General features: G+C 33.2%; 1 protein-coding gene across 3 annotated transcripts; it reads left to right on the top strand.

Annotated features, from left to right (window-relative positions):
• Nucleotides 1–10,523: 10,523 nt before the first annotated feature.
• Nucleotides 10,524–19,209, top strand: LOC114735013 (serine/threonine-protein phosphatase 5-like). 3 transcript variants are annotated; one of them, XM_028922670.1, is made up of 14 exons: nt 10,524–10,583; nt 11,290–11,451; nt 11,711–11,880; nt 11,972–12,043; nt 13,066–13,216; nt 15,200–15,373; nt 15,820–15,928; nt 16,016–16,133; nt 17,075–17,222; nt 17,441–17,689; nt 17,845–17,970; nt 18,047–18,147; nt 18,468–18,542; nt 18,679–19,209. In XM_028922670.1, the coding sequence occupies exons 2-14, from the start codon at nt 11,382–11,384 to the stop codon at nt 18,736–18,738; spliced, it is 1,623 nt and encodes a 540-aa protein (XP_028778503.1). In that variant the 5' UTR covers nt 10,524–10,583; nt 11,290–11,381; the 3' UTR covers nt 18,739–19,209. The 3 variants fall into 3 exon arrangements, with proteins under 3 accessions (XP_028778503.1, XP_028778502.1, XP_028778504.1); XM_028922669.1 differs by having other exon boundaries at nt 15,200–15,406; XM_028922671.1 differs by lacking the exon at nt 15,200–15,373.
• Nucleotides 19,210–21,253: the final 2,044 nt, after the last annotated feature.

Raw genomic sequence — 21,253 nt, 5'->3', positions numbered from 1 at the left:
TTATTTGGGAAGCATTAGGTTGGGGGATCAAATCCCCCCAACCTCACTTCCCTCCAATTAAAAAAAAAACAGTTTCAAAAAAAAACAAAGGAAGACCGCCGGAGCGGCCGCCGGCGCCGGAGCTCCGGCGGCCGGACCCCAGCGTCCGGCCGCCGACAGTGGCCAGAAGCAGCCGCCGGAGCTCCGGTGCCGGTGACCGTATTCCGGTGAGGCAGTGGCTTTCTTTTTAAAAAAAAAAATTAAAGAGGGGTATTTTGGTAATTTGGCCATGATTTCATAATTACAATTTGGGACCGGGTCCCTCATAGCAATTTAGCATATTCAGGTGACCATAGAGTGATTTTGCTAATTCAAGGGTCTTTATTTGTGATTTTCCCATATATAATTTAGTTTTTAATTTACTATTCTATAAATATTATTATTTAATAGAGACAAATTTCTAAAAATATATTAAATTTTAAAATGACAAAATTTAAAGTTTTTCTTAATTTTAACACAATACTCATTCTGGTTTAAAATGTAAACTAAACTTTTTTTATTTGCATTTATCAAGAAACTAATTAAAATCAGTTTGAAACAATAAATATATAAACCATATTTTTTCTAGATATGCTCTTATTAATAGAGAGAATAAGTAAAAGATGAAATAATTGAATCAAATAAGAAAGAGAATGTGTGAGGATAAAATTAAAAAAACTCATTAAATGCTTAGTCAAAATAAATGTTATATTATAAAAAAAATTAGGAAAAATTACACTCAGGTCCCACAGAGCACAATTAATATAAAAAAGGTCCCAAGAAATCGAGAAATGATTCTGAAGTCCCCAGGGACCTGTGTGTAATTAATTCTAATTGTGAAATTACCTACTTACCCCTGTTAATTTTATTACAACAATTCGTTTACAATCTCAATAGTGGCTGTTAACAACCCGAGAAGACGTGATTGACAACCTCGGCAGTGCTCATGGCAACTCATTCTATGGAATGCCAGGGGCGTTGTTGAGGTTGTTAACCACCTCTTCTCGGGTTGTTAACAGTCACTGTTAATGTTGTAAATATGTTCTAATTTTATTGCAGCAATTCGTTTACAATCTCAACAGTGGCTGTTAACAACCCGAGAAGACGTGATTGACAATATCGACAGTGCTCATGACAACTCACTCTGTGGAATATCAGGGCGTTGTTGAGGTTGTTAACCACCTCTTCTCGGGTTGTTAACAGCCACTGTTGAGGTTGTAAATAGGTTCAAATTAACAGAGGTAACTACATAATTTTACAATTAGAATTAATTACACACAAGTCCCTGGGGATTTCAGAATCATTTCGCGATTTCGAGGGACCTTTTTTATATTAATTGTGCTTTGTGAGACCTGAGTGTAATTTTCCCAAAAAATTAAGCCTCTCTAATAAATTTTATCGAAAAGTTCTTTATAAGCAAGATCAAATGAGCATATTGGCGTGGCACGTGTGTGGGATAAATGAGTATGGGATATGCGGGACCTAAGTAAAAAGTTCATTATTTATATGTTTAAATCATGTATAAAGACTAAAATGTTAAAGGTAGATACTTAAGTTTGACCTGTAAATGAGATTGAAAAATATTTTTTTATTTATAACTTAATTATAATTCTTCCTAAATATATGTATGGATATATACATTTGCAATTGAGACAGCGTCTTATTCCAGAAGTGGATATATATTAGGAAGTGGTGTCTATACAAATATTTTCTTTCGGGATAAAGACACAATAATATTAATAAATAAGGTCTTTACATATCAGAAGCTAACACAGGTAGAGATAAATAAAAGCTTATCTATTAAAAGTTTTCCTTCCTAAGAATTCAAAAGAAATAGTATCGAAAGCAGATGGATAGTTATTAATACGATAATAATAAATATACAGATAAATAGATAATAAAATTTAAGGTATTTCTTGATTCCCATAAAATGTGTTAGTAGTACTTTATTTAATTTATATAATTTAAACGGACACGCACACAATCATCTTAATGCTTAATGCTGAGTTTAAATCCAAAACCGGCTTTTTTACCAAAATACGATAAACAGTAAAACTTTTTACCGAAATGCTACACTTTTAAAACTATTTACCAATATGCTACACTTAAAATCGTTCTTGGTAAGAACGATTTTGAAATTATACACAAGTCGTTCTTTGCGTGAACGATTTCAGAAATCGTTCTTGGCGTGAACGATTTCACTTTTAAATTTTTTCTTAAATCAAAAAGTGAAATCGTTCTTGGCGTGAACGATTTCTAAAATCGTTCACGCCAAGAACGATTTCACTCTTGCATGCAAAAATAAGAATCCCTGATGATGCTCCAGTAAGGCTATAACATATATAGTAAATTTTACTTCATCTGACTTATATTGGATTAAAATTTGAAAACCCCAGTTTTTTTTTATTTTTTTTCAAATAGAGCTTGATGAAATTTTCTATCATTTCCTCTTCTTTTTATCTATCTCATACCAAACAGTACGTAACAAAAAAAGTTATGTTTTGATTGTAAATTTTTAATTGTAGCAATTAAGTTGTAAGACTACATTATTATTACAGGCATAAAAGGCCCATGCCCAATACTTGATTTCTTGTCAAACCGAACAAATACCACACGATAGGCTTTTTTACCAAAATACTACAAATTGTAAAATTATACATCAATATGCTGCACTTTTAAAAGTATTTACTAATATATTACATTTAAAATCGGTCTTCAGGTGAATAATTTTTAAAGTCATTTATCTGGTGAACGACTTCTTCATAATCTGTCCTTGATGTGCATGAGGTGAATGAAAATCATTCTTCTAGTGAACAACTTCAAAACTTCATCTGCTGTTGAATGACTTCTCCCCTTCTCTCCTGATTAAAATGATTAGTATAATGATTTATCAATCATTTGAATGACAAAATCATGACTATATAATGAGAGAAAAATGTTATAATGATGTTAAAACTAATTGTGAAATAAGTATAAGATTAAAATAAAAAGTAATAAATAAAGTTTAAGTTTATAAAGAAAAAATTATCCACCTTACTGATAGTGACTTCCAGTACCACATCTTGGCCTTCTTCTCATACGTTGTGGGCATTGTTGTTGTATGTCAATTTCTTGAGCTTCAAATGTCTCATTTGTTTGTGTAGTTGGCGTGTTCAAATCAAACCAGGGTGATTCATTTAAATGTATAGATTGTCGAGGAGTGACAAATGCTTCATTTGATGGTCCACCATGTTCAAAAGTAGAAGCATTGTATTCAGCTGAAAATAATGCAGGATTATCTAATAAAGTCATGAATGGTTGAAATTGAGAAGGATTGGCTGAGTTGGAAGGGGATGATGATGAGGGTGCCATATAATGAGACTCAAGTTGTGTAGGATCGATAGAGATGAAGGGGGATGATGGTGACGGTGATATGTCAGAAGCCTGAGTAAAAATTGGAGGTTCCTGTTCCCTTGCATTTTCGTTTTCAATTATAGGTTGGGTAGACAAGTAACCACCTCGTTGCTTGCTTGGTCTATCACGAGGAATTTGTGGCCGAGGCAACTCAATTGTTGGTGGAGCAAGCTGAGGGTTTACATTAAAACGTTGTTCTCTAAGTGCAAGTAAAATGTTACGCTGGTCGTGAGCAACCCTATCTCGATAATCAACACAACTAGGGCATGTTGAACGAGAATTAATTGGTAGCAATTCAGACGCAGGGGGTGAACAAGAAAAAGTGAAATCGTTCTTGGCATGAACGATTTTTGAAATTGTTCAAGCCAAGAACGATTTCACTTTTTCATTTAAAATTAAAAAAAAAAGTGAAATCGTTCACGCCAAGAACGACTTGTATGTAATTTGAAAATCGTTCTTGTCAAGAACAATTTTAAGTGTAGTATATTGGTAAATAGTTTTAAAAGTGCAGTATTTTGATAAAAACTTTTACTGTTTATCGTATTTCGGTAAAAAAGCCTCCAAAACCTCATCCGAGTGTAATGGTTAGTATTATTGTTGGAACAACTGCCCATTAACGTGTCAAGAATAAATTATAGGTGACATAAAGGGTACCAGCTCGTTCGAATTTGCTTTTACAGGTATCTGTAAGTATGTTTCATTCTGAGAAAAAAAACTCTTTCCATATATTTATCTTATATTTCATAAATTATGATTAAAAAATTATTTATAAATTATTTCAAAGAAGTTTTATATACAGTCCTACAAGTTCCATATATTTATCTTATATTTCATAAATTATGATTAAAAAATTATTTATAAATTATTTCAAAGAAGTTTTATATACAGTCCTACAAGTTGGTTGAATTTGTCATCCACCGTGGAGCCCCGTGAATCGCCATATATATCTAAATACGGTGGACCCCGGGAAACGAGATGCTCCTCAATCACACACAAAACTCACGCACGTTATATGCAATTTCTTGATACTCTTCTGGTTCTTAATATAAGACATATTTAACTAATTTGATTAGATTAAGAAAGTTAGGTAAGTTAGTTAATTATAAAAAAATATGATATGTTTTTTCTAAAACACTATAATCATCTTTTTTAATATCATTTCTCCCTCTTTTACTTGATTATCGTTAAGAGAATATACATAGGGGTAATTTAGAAAAAAAATTAATAAATATGAGAAGTAAATCTTATATTTGGGATTAAAATCAACTCAATAATCAAATTTTATATTAAAAAGCGGAGAAGTAATTATTATTAACAGCAGTAAGTGTTTAGATTAGGATAGAGTGAGATACAAGTCAGTGTCAGGAGAACTAAACAAAGGGACTTGTGTGCGAGTAATTTGTGAAGTAAAAAGGAGTGGTGGGGAGGAAAACGACCTGTGTCGCCTTACCTGCCCGTAACTATAAAAAGCTGCTCCATTTGGCCCCTACACCCACTCCTTCCCTCTCCCTCCCACCTCAGCCCATGCTCCCCTTTTTTCATGTTTATCCCCGCCTTTTCTCTCCCTCATCTCACCTCCACAAGTGACTTCCGCTTTATTCCTTCCCACATATGATCCCAACAAATTTGAGGATACTAGTCACTCAATCCTATTCACCAAGCACATGAAGAGAATTTTTTTTTTTTTTTTAGTGTGAACCATATATCGTTCCAACAAAGCAATAACACATCATATTCGTTCTTTCATCATCCCCGCCTCTTAACGAATATTCCTATTTATAGGATAGAGAGAGGCATTGAGGAAATTTTTTTATATGGATATACAATTTTTCCCCCATTTATTACTACCTCCGGTTCTAATTATAAGACCCAGTTGACTAATTTGAGGAGATTAAGGAAAGAAGTTAAGTTAGTTATTTGTAATAAATAGGTATTGTCTTTCCTAAAATATCCTTACTAATCAACTATATTGGCTAAGACTACAATTATAAGAAGGACTATCTTAGAAAAAAATGCATAAATATGAAAGACAAAGTATATTGAGATCTTATATTTAGGACCAAAATAAAAGTCAAACAGGGTCTTATATTAAGGACCGGATGCAGTATTATATTAACTTTATTTACATGAGGTATAATGTATATTATAAATAGGGCTAAAGTTAAAAAGTTATTAAATTTTAAATGAGAATTAATAAAATTTAAGGTTTTACTTGGTGTATGTAAAACATATTGAAAGTTATTTATAAATAGGATCAGAAGAATAGATATAGAATTTGAGCAAGAATATAGAAATTGACCTCTTTATTATGTGAGGCCTCAGCGAGACACTTACGGACAAGCAAATGCTTTCCTAGGAGGGTGAGTAATAGTTACAGTCCAACCTCTGTGCACAAGGATAGAGCAAACTCATCAATGAGATTTACAGAAGGGGTGATTTCTGTCTCTTCCCCTTCCATGCAGTATGAGAAAAGCAACACATTTCTATAACTTTTGTCCCTGCGAAACTGTATCCTCGATGTTATACCAATTAACACTGTAATAGCACCTCGATGTTATAACAGTTAACTCCGTATTGGCGCTAATCCAGCCATCTCTTTTCCTCATCCCAAATAGCACGGCCACAGGCGCTATCTCCATTATTGAGGACAGATCTATCTACCTCTAATATGACTTTTTGATAATTACTCCCTCTCGTCTTAAATATAAGACTTTTTTTGTCGTGTAATTTACACCACAAAAAGGGTCTTATATTTAGGACCAAAGGAGTATTACATTTATTCTTTGACAATGATGTTGAAGTTTTTAATCAGTTTTTATCACTGTTTCCTCTTACTTCTTCCTGTTTAAATTTGATAATCCCATTTATTCATTTTTTAAATTGAACTCATTAAAACCTTTGTTTTCATTTCCTTTCCTTCCCAATTTCCTGCCAGCTAAACAGAGAATTAATGTCCCATCCATCATGGTTACAAAAACTGATTAAGAGATCATTTATAGATGTTTTAATAAGCATTTGTTTGAGAGAAAATTCTTTTTCGACCTTCACTTAGTAGAATTAACTCATACATCTACTGTATTCATGGAGAGTCAAACACACAATCTCATCCTTAAACAAAGTTTAAAAAAGTACAAAGTGTCAGGTGAGTCAAATAACTCGACTCGAGAGAAATATGTATTAAAATGCTTTATGAAGTGCTTAGCCTTATTCCCCTAATCTCTGCCTCAAATCTTCCTCTTATATATAGTCATAAGGTACCAGTATTTTGTGCACAACAAGAGACATACAGCAAAATCATTGTGTCTCTTGGTTTAGAGAGTGTTTGCTATTAGGACATGGTAGTAGATAATTAAATTAATTAAGGACGAGGAAAGAATTTGAATGCCTCAACATTTTTCTTGAGAAAATCCCAAGTAGTACAAGCTCAATCCTCTAAGATTGTTCTTGTCCCTCTATCAATGGCGTCTTCGGACATTTAGATAACAGCGGGACATATACCTCCTACGAAGCATACAATATAATATTATTGTATGGCGTTAAATTATACTAAGTCCTATTATTAATATAACACTCAATTAATTTATTTGGGAGATTAAGTAAGCTACATAAATTACTTTAAAATATTTATATATTTTTTTAAAGCTAACTTGCCTCACTTAATTATAAATTAATATATAATCTAATAATACACAGATGTTTTAGAGAGGTCATGTGATGTGTGTTATAATTAAATAATTTATTTAGTTTTCTTAATCTTTTTAAATTAGTCAATTGGGTGTAATAGTAAAGAGCGGAGGTATACTTTCCTAATTTTTAATGTAAGAACTAGTTAAAAAGTTGATTTTTGTTTTAAATTATAAGATATTAATTTATTTTATTTTTTATATTTATCATTTTTTTTCAAACTAATTTATTGATATATAAGGTTAATATTATTATTGGTTTTTACAGCTTGATTCAATTTGATTTTTGTCCTTGTATTTTCAAATAATTAATTTTGATCCTTATAATTATATAAGAACTTGGTCTAAGTATAAAAACTAAAGATAAAATGCATTAAAAGTATCTAGAACTCAGACCAAAAAATTATGAAATTATACGAATTAGAACCAAAATCTTGTCGCACTGTAAAGATCACTAACGATAATAATCCAATTTAATACTCCTCCGGTCCTTAATATAGGACCCATTAATTAATTTGATAGATTAAGGAGTATTTATATAGAGATTCTTTAGAGAGAGGAAAAACTAATATGATAGTTCTTATGATCTTATCAAATTTTGAATCGAATTCCTGTAGTTTTTTTCCTTCTTTTTATTAAGTTCTTATTTTCACTCTATTAATTATCTCGGCCCTTCTGTTAACAAGGCTGTTAAAATAATAATTGACAGGGAATGACGTGGCAACTGAGCATCCTGATCTTCGCCTCCTCCCTCGGTCTCTCTCTCTCTCTCTCTATTCCTCTTAAGCCTGCTTCGAAGTAAACTAAACTGTTCATGTTCTCCTTTGTTTGGCCTTCACCTTTCAGCATCTTCTTCTTCAACGTTACTTATGGTTTTACGGGGGAAAACAAGGAAATTTATAACCTTCATAATGTTTGACAGCAGCCAATTTTTCCGTGAATATGAACCAATTTTTGGATGTACGAGGAATGGGGAAACTAGCAAGAATAAAGCATCTGAAGCTTCTCATGGTTACACTGGAATCATCTGTTACAAAATTATAAAAGCTCCTAAATATAATACCTCAATTTTTTTTTATATATATATTTTTAAAATAGTCTCTATAATAATGGTAGTTCTAGTAAATACATTTGAATATAACAAAAATAGTATTTATTTAACTAATTTTCTTAATCTACTCAAATTAATGTATTGGCTATTATATTAAAGAGCAGGGTAGTAATAACAAAGGAGTTGGTTGCACCTTGCTGTTCGCACCTCCCTCTGTTTTTTTTAACATCAAGGAGACTGGGAGGAGTAGAGAGAGAGAAACGAGGAAGAAGGGGAAGATCAGTGTGCTCAGTTGCCACCTCATTCACCGTCGATTAATTAACGGCTTAGTTAAAAGGGTTGAGATAATACTAATAGAGTTGGGTCTAGTGAAGGGAGTTAGTAATTTATATAACGAATCAAAATTCGAATTCCCACTAAAAAAAGTGCTCACATTTAGTACCTGACAATGTCTTAAATATGATTGTCTTATATTAGAGGATACATAGGCTTTAACAAAAAAAACGGTGAGGTAATTAATACAGTAAATAATAAACACTCAGTTAAAAAGAAAAAAAAGTATAGAGCCTTAGAGATATGTAAGAAGAATTGTAATGGAGTCTCGTATAAAAAAAATAATGGCAAAAAAGTCTTAATTAATAACAAATGAAGGGTTGTCATTTCTGAACTTGTTATTATAAGCTTCTGAGTTTTATTAAGACTTTATAATAATTATACTCCTCCGGTCCTTAATATAAGACCCATTTAATTAATTTGATTAGATTAAGGAATAGGTAAGTTAGTTAATTATAAGAAATTGACACATGTTTCCTAAAATACCATAATCATTTTCTTAATACCCCCTCTCCCTCTTCTACTGATTATGATTGATGGAGATCCATAGGGATAATTTAGAGATAATTGATAAATATGAGAAATGGGTCTTATATTTAGGACCAAAACCAACTCAAGAATTGGGTCCTATATTAAGGGCCGGAGGAGTATTTTTTATCAGGACTTTACTACAATTCTCCTTATTGTATATTTCACATTTGCTAGCACAAAATAATTTATTTGACTTAATTAATTAAATTAATTAAGTAGCTCTCTTAATATTATTAAAGTCTAATTATTCTCTTAGAGTGACAAGGTGTCTTGTATGTTCCGATCAACCTAACGTCGGATACATCAATCAAATAACAATAATAAATTACTATGAGTTATAATTATAAGATTTAGTTCGTAGATTATAAACAGCTGATGGTATATACGTGAGTCCCCCTGAACTAAGTGCCAGCGTGATTGTGATTGTTTTTACAATTCCTGACACTCTATATTAATATTCACTGCCATATATAACATGTTATGGTGGCGGTTTGGTCATTTTCGGTTCAGCTATTCATAAATGAAACTGACAAGATATTTTCATGCGTGCTTAATTATAAATGACAGTCTCGCATCACGCTTCAGAAAAATATTTATTGCCTACCTTTTGTTTATTCAGAATATATAAAATTATAAATAAAATCCATGTCATCTTTTCGCAGTTTCATTTATTTTGGGAGTTCTTCTTTACATGTCACGTCCTTAATATTATTTTAACGACTAGTTATAACCAATAATCTTATAGTTTAATGCATAAAATTTTTCATGTAAATGAACAATGTGAGCTTAATCTCGCTTACAGTATTTAAGAACTTAAAAATGTACGCATATAGTATACTAGTATTATTGGATTTATAGAAATGTATTTAATTTTACATTTGGTCTAGGTGCCATTTTAATTCTGATATTATTTCTAAATGTAATCTTATCTCTAATCATTTTAGATACGCAATTTTATCCCTGATTAATTTAATTAGACCCAAAGATCTGGGATAAAATTGCACCTAAAAAATAGATTAAGTTAAAATTACACATTTACCCTCAACTTTGAATAACGTGGTTTGTTACTAAAATTTACTGAAAAATGTATCTATGAATTCTATTAGTAAAATTTACTGAGAAATGTATCTATGAATTCTTTTTTTTTGTTGCTAAAACATAGGTATCCTCCTAGTAGAGACAATTCTATTCAAGACACTGTCAGGCACTAAATATGGGTACTTCTCTCAGCAGAGATTCGAATATTAGTTTTATATTGTGAGAAATAGTCTATTCTACTAGACTCAATTTCTGTTGGTTATCTATGAATTCTATTAATAGGAATCAAGTGTATTTTTTAAGAAAATCCTGAACACTTAAAAGTAAGCCCTACCCATTTAAGTGGCATAACTCCACTTCACCAACAGGCCCGCCAAAATGAGACAATCTGGGGCCGAAAAGTTAGAAACACGTCGGGTCGGCGAAACCCGGTTGAGATTGTCAAAATTTCCATAAATCAGTCTTTTAATACTCAATTCCTGAACCCTCCAGCGACGACGCCGGTGAAAGTGGAGAGCGTCGCCTCCTTCTTTCCAGTAAGTCTCCGTCTTTCCCTCTCTTCTTCTCTCTTTCCACCTCCTGTGTCGTCACGTGCAATCGACCTATACTGATCTTCTACTTCAATGTCGTTTCACTCCTTCTTTGTCAGAACTACTACAACTACCTGTTACTCCCCGTAATGACTAGCCTCTTTCAAAGCTTAAATAGATAATCAATTTTTTTCCTTTTCTGGGATTACTGAATACAGAAGAACATGATATTTCATTATCTCTTGGGATTCAGTCAATTTGTTGATCCATATAGTGTAGTGAAATCGTTTTGGTGAATGGTCTCGTCTTTGAGGAACAAAAGCAAATACTTTGATTGTATTGGCTTTAAAATTTGGATTTTAAGTAGGAATAGAAATGATGGAGTTCAAAGTTATATTGGCAGACCCTTGTACTAGAGTTTCCATGTATTCTGAATTCGTTCCCATTTTTTATGCATTTTTAACTTGATTAAAAAGATTGAACATCCTTATGATTGGGGTATCTTGATTTACTATAAATGGCAGCAGCAAGGAGTAGGGTATCCGCCCATGTGACTATGTCAGTCTTTGCCGTGCTACTATAGTATTCAAAGTCGCTTTAAGTTGAATTTAGCTACGGAAACTGTATGCTTTTGAATTTATCTCCTATACGAGTATTCCTGTGGCGGTTGCAATCACATGGCTAATTTGTCTTCTTTGTTTTAATGGAGCAGGTGAAACATTGTAAAGAAAATTAGCGGTAAAAAATGGACGCTGTTCTCTTCTGAAACTCTTATCAAAGACTTTAACAAAAAATATTTCCAGTATGGAAACTGAAAATTCTGATGTGTCAAAGGCTGAAGAATTCAAAATCCTTGCAAACGAAGCATTCAATGGTAATTAATACTCTGATTATAACTTTTTGATGTGATTATATTGCTTTCTTTGTCTAGTTGTTAAATATAAGCTAAATCCTTGTAACTTGTGCAAATTTTCGTTAGCATCGCCTTTGTATTCCTTTGTTGGTTCTCAAACTGGAGTCAGATATTAGACTTGCTTTATTTTCCTGCTCTCATTATTATTAAATGATCTTTTCCTTGATGTGCTGCTTCTTTAGTCTACTTTATCTGTTGATAGTGTGAATTCCCTTTTCAGCTCGCAAATATGGCCAAGCTATTGATTTATATACACAAGCAGTTGAACTGAACAGTCGAAATGCTGTTTACTGGGCCAATCGTGCCTTTGCACATCTTAGGCTTGAGGAATATGGTAGTGCGATACAAGATGCTACAAAGGCTATTGAAGTTGATCCTAAATATACAAAGGTGCTGTGCATACTAAAGCTAATGTGGCCTACTTACATTTGCATGAATGGATTGTTGATGAATATATCCTGATTATGGCTTCTTGTTGCAGGGTTATTACAGGCGAGGTGCTGCTCATCTTGCCATGGGGAAGTTCAAGGAAGCACTGAAGGATTTTCAGCAGGTAGCCTTCTCACAAGATTATTAAACAGTGATGGGCAATAATTGTACCAGGCCAGAAGATTTACTGTAAAACATCCAAATTTCAGGGGGGAAAAGGCCTTTTAGCGCTGTATCTTCAAATTAACTATTTTTATTGGCAGTTATTAATCCAGGCATATTAGAGGATGTCGAAATATGAGAATGGAACAGATCTCCCAGAATTTGAGCATATAAAATCAACCTGTTGCTAGGTGTGCCTGAAATCTTTCGCTACCTGCCTAGGTCTGGTGAAGAGATTGATACCTTCCTAGCTATATGGAAGATCTCTGTGATCTCTTATGTGTACTTTTAGTGACAGACCAACTAGTTATCATTGCTGTACAATAAAGATGGTCCGGAATATCTGTAGTAATTTATTTGAAAACACAGGGGAGCTAGAGAAAAGATGATACTGAAACATAGATATGGAAAGAAATGACTGGACAGAATAGAAGGGACATACTATGTAGCATAGAAGAAACTGGTTTACTGAGTTTAGAAATATTTTCTGAAATGCTGTCTTGGGGTTTAAAAGTTGGGGCGACTTTCAGGCATGCCCACAATCAATATAAACAAAGGGTTTGTTTTCTTAGCAAGAGAGGGAGTGAGGAAGGTATTAGCCACCTGTCTTGTGATGTGAACTGTGAACCAGTCAAGGCTGCTCCAAAGCTTTTGGTTGTTCTAGCAGTAGTCTATTCTTCATCTTCGAATTTATTAATAAATTTCTCATTGTGGAATTCTGTCTCAGTAGAAGCAAACTTTTCAAAAATCAATTTCTTGTTCTATCAATGAAATTTTGCCAAAAGAGGAAAAAGACAATTATTATAATGTTCATGGAAATTGCTGGGGTTTGATAAATGTTCTCTTTTAGGTATTAATTCGTCAAAAAATAACTTTGACTACCTCACCCTTTTGGTGAAATGACTACCTCACTTTTATTAGTCTGTAACATGTACTCTGTTGAAATATATCCATATTTATTTTAATTTACTTATGTGGAATTAGGTCAAGAAAATGTGCCCAAATGATCCTGATGCGACAAGGAAACTAAAGGAATGTGAAAAGGCAGTTATGAAACTTAAATTTGAAGAAGCAATTTCTGCACCAGATGCTGAAAGGCGTTCAGTAGCTGAATCCATAGATTTCCGTTCTATAGGTACTATTCTAAACATGTCATCGTGCTGATATTTTTGAGTTATCATTTTTTTTTATCCTCTCTTTCCGATAGTGTTTTCTCTTTATTGTTTAATGTGATTATTTGTATACTATTTCTATGTTCTTTTATTGTTTTATGTTGCCCATTATTCTGGACATGTGTCTATATTAGGGTCTATACCAGGTACAATTGTTATAACTTGGATGTGATATTATCTTTTTATTCTTTGTATCATGCCCTATGATGTGAATATGTTGTGATATTTAGATTGACATTCTCTTAAATAGATCAGTGTATAAATGTGTTTTGATTCTCTTGAAGGAAACAAGTTGTCATGGAGCAACCTTTTGTGTTTTTAATTCTTTTAGCCAAGCAATTAATCAAGTCTTTTGGCTATGATTTTCGTGCCATTCATGAATTTGCTCATGAAGGGAAAAAATAATTTGGCAGAAAACAACTATATTTGCATATCTAAAACTTGAGCATGTGTCATCAGAGGGAAAAAAAACTCGAGTATGCAGAGCTTTACAAGTTCAAGTGAATCTATTATAAGTAGAGATTACTAAATTGAAGGAACTAATATTATTGGCCAGGGCATTCTTTAGCATCAACAAGGGTGATGCTGCAAGTTCATGCTTCTATCCAATCTGACCATGTATCGTGGCTGTTGATTTTGATTGTTCCCATTGATGCCTTTTGCCGTAGGGTTCTATTTTGTTGAAATGCTGGGCGCTTCACTTGAGTCTAGCCTCTCATTAGTTCTTAAACCAAAATATGTTTAGCCTTGTCTGGTGTTTCTAGGATTCCCTTTAGATGGGGATATTGTTTTCCTTCATATTTCGTAAGGGCATTTAATAGATTGGTGGTAGAAGAAACAAAATTTTAACCTCCCGAAAATGACAGTTTCATTTTCCATATTTTAATTATATTTAACAATTTCTACCCCTTGAAAAGGACTGATGAAAGTGTGACTTAGTTCAATTCCAAGATACAGGAGCTTGATATTCTTAATTCACTTTGTTGTCATTTCAATTTTATGGTTGCAATTTCTGTTTCTCTTAGTCAGACTCCTTTAGTGGATCCAGTTTATTCCTTTAATATTGCTCCGTTAATTTTATTTTGTTCATGTCATTAACTGGTTATCCTCACTGAGCATTAAGTTTAGCTGGGGGCGACCAGTCTGTCTCTAGTTTACCTTGCTTTCACCCCCGCAACATTTGAATATGCTAAGACCTGCGCGTACTGTTTAGTTTAGTTTATAGAGATGCAGAAATGGCAATATTATGCAGCCTTCCAACACAAAGCCTTCTTCCCCCTCTGTAAAAACTGTATCACTGCAAACCTTTTGCCTCCCAAAGGATGTTATATTCCTCATTTCATGAAATCAAAAGGTTCGGGATTGGACTGGGGCCTTTCTTTTGTTCTTTGGTTTCTTTCCCAGTTCTTTCCTCAGTTGTTTACATTCAATAAAATCATGGCTACATGAAGGCATGAAGGGCCTCTAAAATCAAAATTCTTGTTTGACCTGATCTCTTTTGACATCTTGTACAATTTATCCTCATCAATCAACATATTGTCTACTGTAGTTTCTTCAAAAAATTTCTTTGTTGTAATTTCTTTTTTCTTAAACTCCTAAATTCTTGTCAAGTCTCTATCTCCTTCCTTCTATCAGTAATTGTTAGCAAAATACCTTGTTCTCAAAAGGTTTTGTCCCTTGGTGAAAGAATATGTCTTACCAACAATGCTTAGAATCTAATCACCATTTTTGGTGTTCAGTCCTTTCTTCATCTTGTATGAGGTCAAAGGGATTTTCTTTTTCTAAGTTAATGATAAGTAGTCCAATCACACAAGCAGCGCCTGCCTTTTCTCCCCAATTCCTATTATCATGAATGCTGGGGTCATTCTGTTATTTTTGTTTGTGTTTGGACATCAGTCGTGGTTTACTATGAATTATCATTCTGTGTATATACTGTATTATTTTAGGAAAGGGTCACAATTCTTTGATGCCCACCGAATTGGCTATAGCAGCAGTGACAGTGGCAGTTATGGCAGCAGTTGTGATGTTGTTCAGGACATCAGTGGCCACAATGGTAGCTGCAGTTGTGGTTGGTCTGCTGTTGCTCCTTGGGGCATATTGGTGGAGTAGCTACGATGCTGGTATAATTAGCAGGAGTGATTTACATGACCTAGGTCTGAGCTAAAAGCAAATCAAGATCTGAGCTCAGTTGATAATCATTTTAAAATTTCATATGGTCTAAATCATAAACTTCAGGCATCTGAAAAATTTACAGCAAACCAGTCGAATCATTATTAATAATGCATTGAGAAAATTTAACGTCTTTTTGTTGTGCATTATAATGATATATTTCTTATTAGAAAACAAAATCGTGGCCCTGTATTGGATTTTTTCGATTTTCCCCCTCCTATCTAAAATCTTTTTATACTTTATAAGAAGGTCTGCATTACTATGAAAATGAACTATTTGGGCTACTTTTGTATTCGATGTGATGTGTTTTTGGTTTTGTCCTTGCCGAAATATACACTCTGGCATTTGTGTTCCTGTATTCATGGAGCTTGAACAAAATTGTGTTCTATAATGCTAGATGTGGAGCCACAATACTCAGGAGCAAGAATAGAGGGGGATGTTGTTACTTTGGATTTTGTGAAAAAAATGATGGATGATTTTAAGAACCAAAAGTGCATACACAAAAGGTATTGAAGCAGAATCTATCATTTATTTCTGTGTTTCTTGAAGGTTTACTGTATTGTCTTCTTCATGATCTTGCTTCACTTTTGTAGGTATGCCTACCAAATTGTATTGCAAACAAGAGAGATGTTGTTAGCCTTGCCTCCTCTTGTTGATATAAATGTTCCTGATGGCAAACATTTCACTGTTTGTGGTGATGTGCATGGTCAGGTAAATACTTTATAGTTTTCAAATTGCATGGAATCGCTTTTGGTTTTCAGCTCTGTCTTTGACTTCTGGCAGCAGAAGTTGATAGGAGCGACCTTGTTTTAAACTTTTAATTATCGGATATAACTGTTCAGCATCGGTTCCAAGTCATCTTCAATTAAGTTTTCAGTTAGGTGTCCTGGAAATTCACATGCGACTTTGACATATTACACTCTCGTGTCCTAGATATGAGGTACTTGTAACTACCTCATCAAAATCATTGAGGTAGTTAAATCATTAGAATGGTCTAAAAGCAAAATTATTTTGCAAGTTTACCCCTATTTAAAAGCATGAATTTAGAAAGACAAATTCTAGGAAGATGTAAACAAGGGTCAATTTTGGAGCTCCGCATTTTTCTCCGAAGTGACTAATGTTTAGGACCACCAGTTTGTTTTAGAAGGTGACGGATATATAGGACTGGAGGGAGTGCATCTTTGTCTATCTTACTCAAGCCATAATATAATGGAACCATTAAACACTAGGATTGCAATTTTGTTTCCCTTTTTTCTTAATGGAATGGTAGCCTGATTTTAAATTACTTCTCTATTTTCTTGATGTATAATGCATGAAGAGTAAGGCTTGAATGTTAGCATGAGGTTTAGTCCTCATTTTTCTCAACAATGCAATGGATAATGTTGCTAAAGTAATGTGAATAACCATAATCATGCGAAACTCGCTCATAAATTTTCATTCTATTGTCGAGTTTCATGTCTTGGTTTTTTTTTTTTTTGAAACCATTTTGTGCTCATAGTTCTTTCAGTTCTCCAATTTTTGCTTTGTATACTTGAATGTGAAAACTGTTTTACGCTTTTACTACCACCATGCTGCTTGGTTTTTCGGAGAAATTTTCTCTCATTAGCTCTCTATCTGTAGAACTTAATGTTTTTCTTTCAAAACTCCTGCAGTACTATGATCTCTTAAATATTTTTGAGCTTAATGGGCTTCCCTCAGAAGAGAATCCATACCTTTTTAATGGTGACTTTGTGGATAGAGGATCTTTTTCACTGGAAGTCATCCTCACTTTGTTTGCATTCAAGTGCATGTCTCCCTCAGGTGAATCCTTGCTAGACCTTCGTCACTATGTTTGTTTTGTTATTTTTTTGGATACTTTGTGCAGCTGGGCTTCATTAATGGCAGCATCTAGATGTGTGCTGTTTAAGTTGATTTTTTTGGGATATGTTTAATTATCTATTGCTGTTTGTATGATTGGATTCTCATAAATTTGTATGTGCTGGGTATCATATCTTATTTTCTTTTCATTTGACTTCCAGCCATATATCTAGCAAGAGGGAATCATGAGAGCAAGAGCATGAACAAGATATATGGTTTTGAGGGCGAGGTTCGCTCGAAGCTAAGCGACACATTTGTGGAACTATTTGCAGAAGTCTTCTGCTGTTTACCGTTGGCTCATGTGATCAATGATAAGGTATTTGTGGTTCATGGAGGTCTTTTTAGTGTTGATGGGGTGAAACTCTCTGACATCAGAGCAATAAACCGATTTTGCGAGCCTCCGGAAGAAGGTTAGATGCACCCTTTTGTTATTTTTGGTTTAGTTGTTCTTGACGTCACGTACCTTAAGCCTTGAACAAAAATATTCCTGTGCTTCATAGTTGCCTCCCCTTTTGTTTTCTCTGTTTTAATGGGAGTCTTATGAATCTGGGTTTCATATGAATAGGATTAATGTGTGAATTGCTATGGAGTGATCCACAACCTCTTCCTGGACGGGGCCCAAGCAAGCGTGGTGTCGGTCTTTCTTTTGGTCCAGATGTGACAAAAAGCTTTTTGCAGGAAAATAATTTAGGTATCTTTGCTACCAGTTTGATAATGCTCCTGCTCTTTAATCCGTGAATTAATGTATATTCTCTATCAATTTTCAGAGTTAGTTGTCAGATCTCATGAAGTAAAGGATGAGGGTTATGAGATTGAACATGATGGTAAACTCATAACTGTATTCTCTGCTCCAAATTACTGTGACCAGGTAATTAAATCCTCCATTTTCTGTAGCAATCTAATGCTTTCTAGTAGTTAAGTGATATAAAATTATAAATACTGCTTATTTGTTTTTTCTCGCTTGATGCTCTGTATATGAAGGCTTTTTTTTTTTTTGGGGCCTGGGGGCCGGTAGGGAAGGTTGGCTTGATTTTGTTTTCAATGGGATGGGCAATATAATGAACATATGGCATGCTTAACATGTGGAGATTTCCGTTTATATCTAATAGAATCAATTGCCCTCACTGAAGCATAGTTGGGTGTTTGTTGTTACCATCAGTAAAATGTTGATATTTCCATTCCATGCAGATGGGTAACAAAGGTGCATTTATTCGATTTGAAGCACCTGATTTGAAGCCAAACATTGTTACGTACTCAGCAGTGGTTAGTATCTTTTGTGCTTTCCATTTGTGCTGTTACTTTATGATTTTCCAGTTTGAAGCCACTTCTTTTGATGTGCTTCTGATTCCCAAACAACTTTCTTCAGTTCTCATGATCTTTATGTTTGTGGAATTTGCAGCCACACCCGGATGTGAAGCCAATGGCTTATGCAAACAACTTTCTTCGGATGTTCTCATAGTCTTGCATGGCTTTCTGGGGTTCATTCTGGTTAGTGACATCTCTGCAATCCAACAACTGCAAGATTCGGAACTCGGCCATAGAATAACCAGTACAAGTTGACAACTTTGTGATAATATATATACTTTTTTTTTTCTTTTGGGCTTAACGTTATTCAAATTCATTTTTTCCCCACAAGTTTCCCTCTGTATTTTGTCATTTTGGTTATTTGTGTGAACCATGTGCAGGGAAGTACGGAGTAAGGTTTATTAGCTTTATGAAACTCTTAATGTTGTTTTTTTCGTGAGCTTTGTTAATTGCTGTGCTTAGGTCGTTTTCTGTTGCTTCCTCTTCTAAGTTAAATGGAGCCGAAATCGCTCATTTTGTAATACCAACTGTTAAGCATCTTGAGCTGCTAATTTTTAAGATGCTTGTGTTGTTTTCTACTGCATCAAATAGAACTTGTTCCTATAGTGTATTAGAGCTTCTGATATTTAAAATGTTTAACTATTTCCTGAATTATGTTGATTTTTTCTTTCAATTGTAGGGATTGAATTCGAAACAGGTAAGTTGCAGAAAATACTCTTGTTGTAAACTTGCTTATTATGTTATGTTTGTTCAAAAGGGTCAAATATTTTTAAACTAAATAAATATATATAAATATGTAATGCTTTTGCGTTGAAAAAGATGGACTGGCCCTATCAAAATGTCAAGTGTCACTCAAGCTCTTCTGAATTTTAGAAAGTGAAATTGCCAATTGGCCTTTTGTTTTAGTTCCTGTTTTGATCTGACTCAGTGCAGGCTCTAACCAAACGAGTTTGCAGCACTGATGAACTTCCGTTAAGGAAATGAATTTTACAAAAAGTGATTAGTGTCTTGCTGCGCTTTGAATTTTTGAAGGGTTTGTTGTAGTACGTGATCCTAATTGAAGGATTAAAATATTAATCCATAAAATGAATTTAGTTAAAGGCATCAAATTTATTATAAAATTTAAGTGATTCTAAGTATGTTGCTAGTCTTAAATAAAAGTCACTTATATTTTCATGTATTAAGAAGTGTATTAAATTGACAAAATTTTTTAATTTTATTCTTGTTAAAGTTATCTATCTCTCGACATTTACAAATTATTTTCATATCTCAGCATTCTTTCTCTCTTTTTAATGGAAATTAAACAAGGACAAGATTAAAAAATAAATATTAAATATACTACCAGTGATTCGTGAAGGGTGGTATTATTTTCATTGATTAAATAACAATTTAATATCATATTAATTTTTACTCTCTTTCGTTACCCTTATTAAAATGGGCATAGGAGAAAAAATAATAAATATTTATTGAAAGGGTTAATACAAACTTTGATATTTTAAGTTTATTGTCATTTTAGTTTTGATTTTTTAAATTTAAAATCATAGGTTTTAGTCTCCGAAATTTATTTTCATTTAAAACATTGATTTATATAATTTAATAAAAATTTAAACTATTTTGTTTTTTGAGAGAGTAAAACTTATGGTTTAAAACCTGATAGATTAAAATTAAAATAAAAGACAAACTTGAAGGAACAAATATTATGTTAATCCTCACTGAAATTATGAAAACCTCGGCTAAAAAATTTCTTCTAGAAAAAGAGTTCTTACAATGCAGACAAGGAGTATGTTTTAGGAAAGTCATGATATAGAGTGGGTTGGAAGATCATGAATTATTTTACTTGGAAATTGCTTAAGGTTAGGAACTGCTTTTTTTATTCTCAAAACCGTTATTTCTTTTAAAACACTTAGAATGCCATTTCAATGTTTGATTTTGATTCAACTAAGGATTATTTGGCCCTCCAAAAATAAAGTTAGAAGAACTTTTTTAATATTAAGTGCTAAATTACATGTTAAAATTAAGCGCTTAAATTATATAACTCCATGTGAAACATCTGATTTGTTTTTGCATTGAATTTTTAATTATTTGATTAAAATATTTTTGTTCACGTTTTTTCCCCTGAAATCCCCGAGTGCTCAAGCCTCAACATGGGAGAAATTACCTTAGCTAAACAAGCCAAAAAAATCTTGCTTTTGTCAGTAGCCCTATAGCCTAATAGCAATTACATTCTTCTGTAACTGAGAAATTACGTGTACAACCTCACTTGTAATTTTAGATTGTTAATTCACAGCTGGTAAGGTCAGGCAAACAATTAAAAGTATTTGTCATATTTTTTAGGCTATGAGTTGCACTTTGGTAATTAAATCAACCTTCATTATATATATTTTTTGGATAATTTCCTTGTAATCAATATTTTTTTTGCTAGGTACATGTATCCTCTTATTAAAGCCAATTCTATTTAAAACACTGTCGGAGCACTAAATATGAATATTTGTTTTGCTAAAACATAAGTATCCTTCTATTAGAGATAATCTTATTCGAGGCACTGTAGGGCACTAAATGTGGACATCTCTCCTAGTGGGGATTTGAACCTTGGTTCTTTACGTTGTGAGGGACTAGCCCTTTTCACTAGACCTAATCCCTGTTGGTAAATATGAATATTTTTTTAAGCG

This window comes from Neltuma alba, unplaced genomic scaffold, assembly GCF_004799145.2.
Source record: "Neltuma alba isolate B1F8T4 unplaced genomic scaffold, ASM479914v2 tig00013169_pilon, whole genome shotgun sequence".
Classification (NCBI taxonomy): domain Eukaryota; kingdom Viridiplantae; phylum Streptophyta; class Magnoliopsida; order Fabales; family Fabaceae; genus Neltuma; species Neltuma alba.
This window is presented reverse-complemented; position numbering and strand designations above follow the sequence as displayed.

Excerpts from the sequence above, each read along its gene's own strand:
- LOC114735013 (XM_028922669.1), top strand. The coding sequence starts at position 11,382 with ATGGAAACTGAAAATTCTGATGTGTCAAAGGCTGAAGAATTCAAAATC. Across the intron at positions 12,044-13,065 it reads CACTGAAGGATTTTCAGCAG|GTCAAGAAAATGTGCCCAAA; the intron begins GTAGCCTTCTCA and ends ATGTGGAATTAG. Across the intron at positions 15,929-16,015 it reads CAAAAGTGCATACACAAAAG|GTATGCCTACCAAATTGTAT; the intron begins GTATTGAAGCAG and ends TCACTTTTGTAG.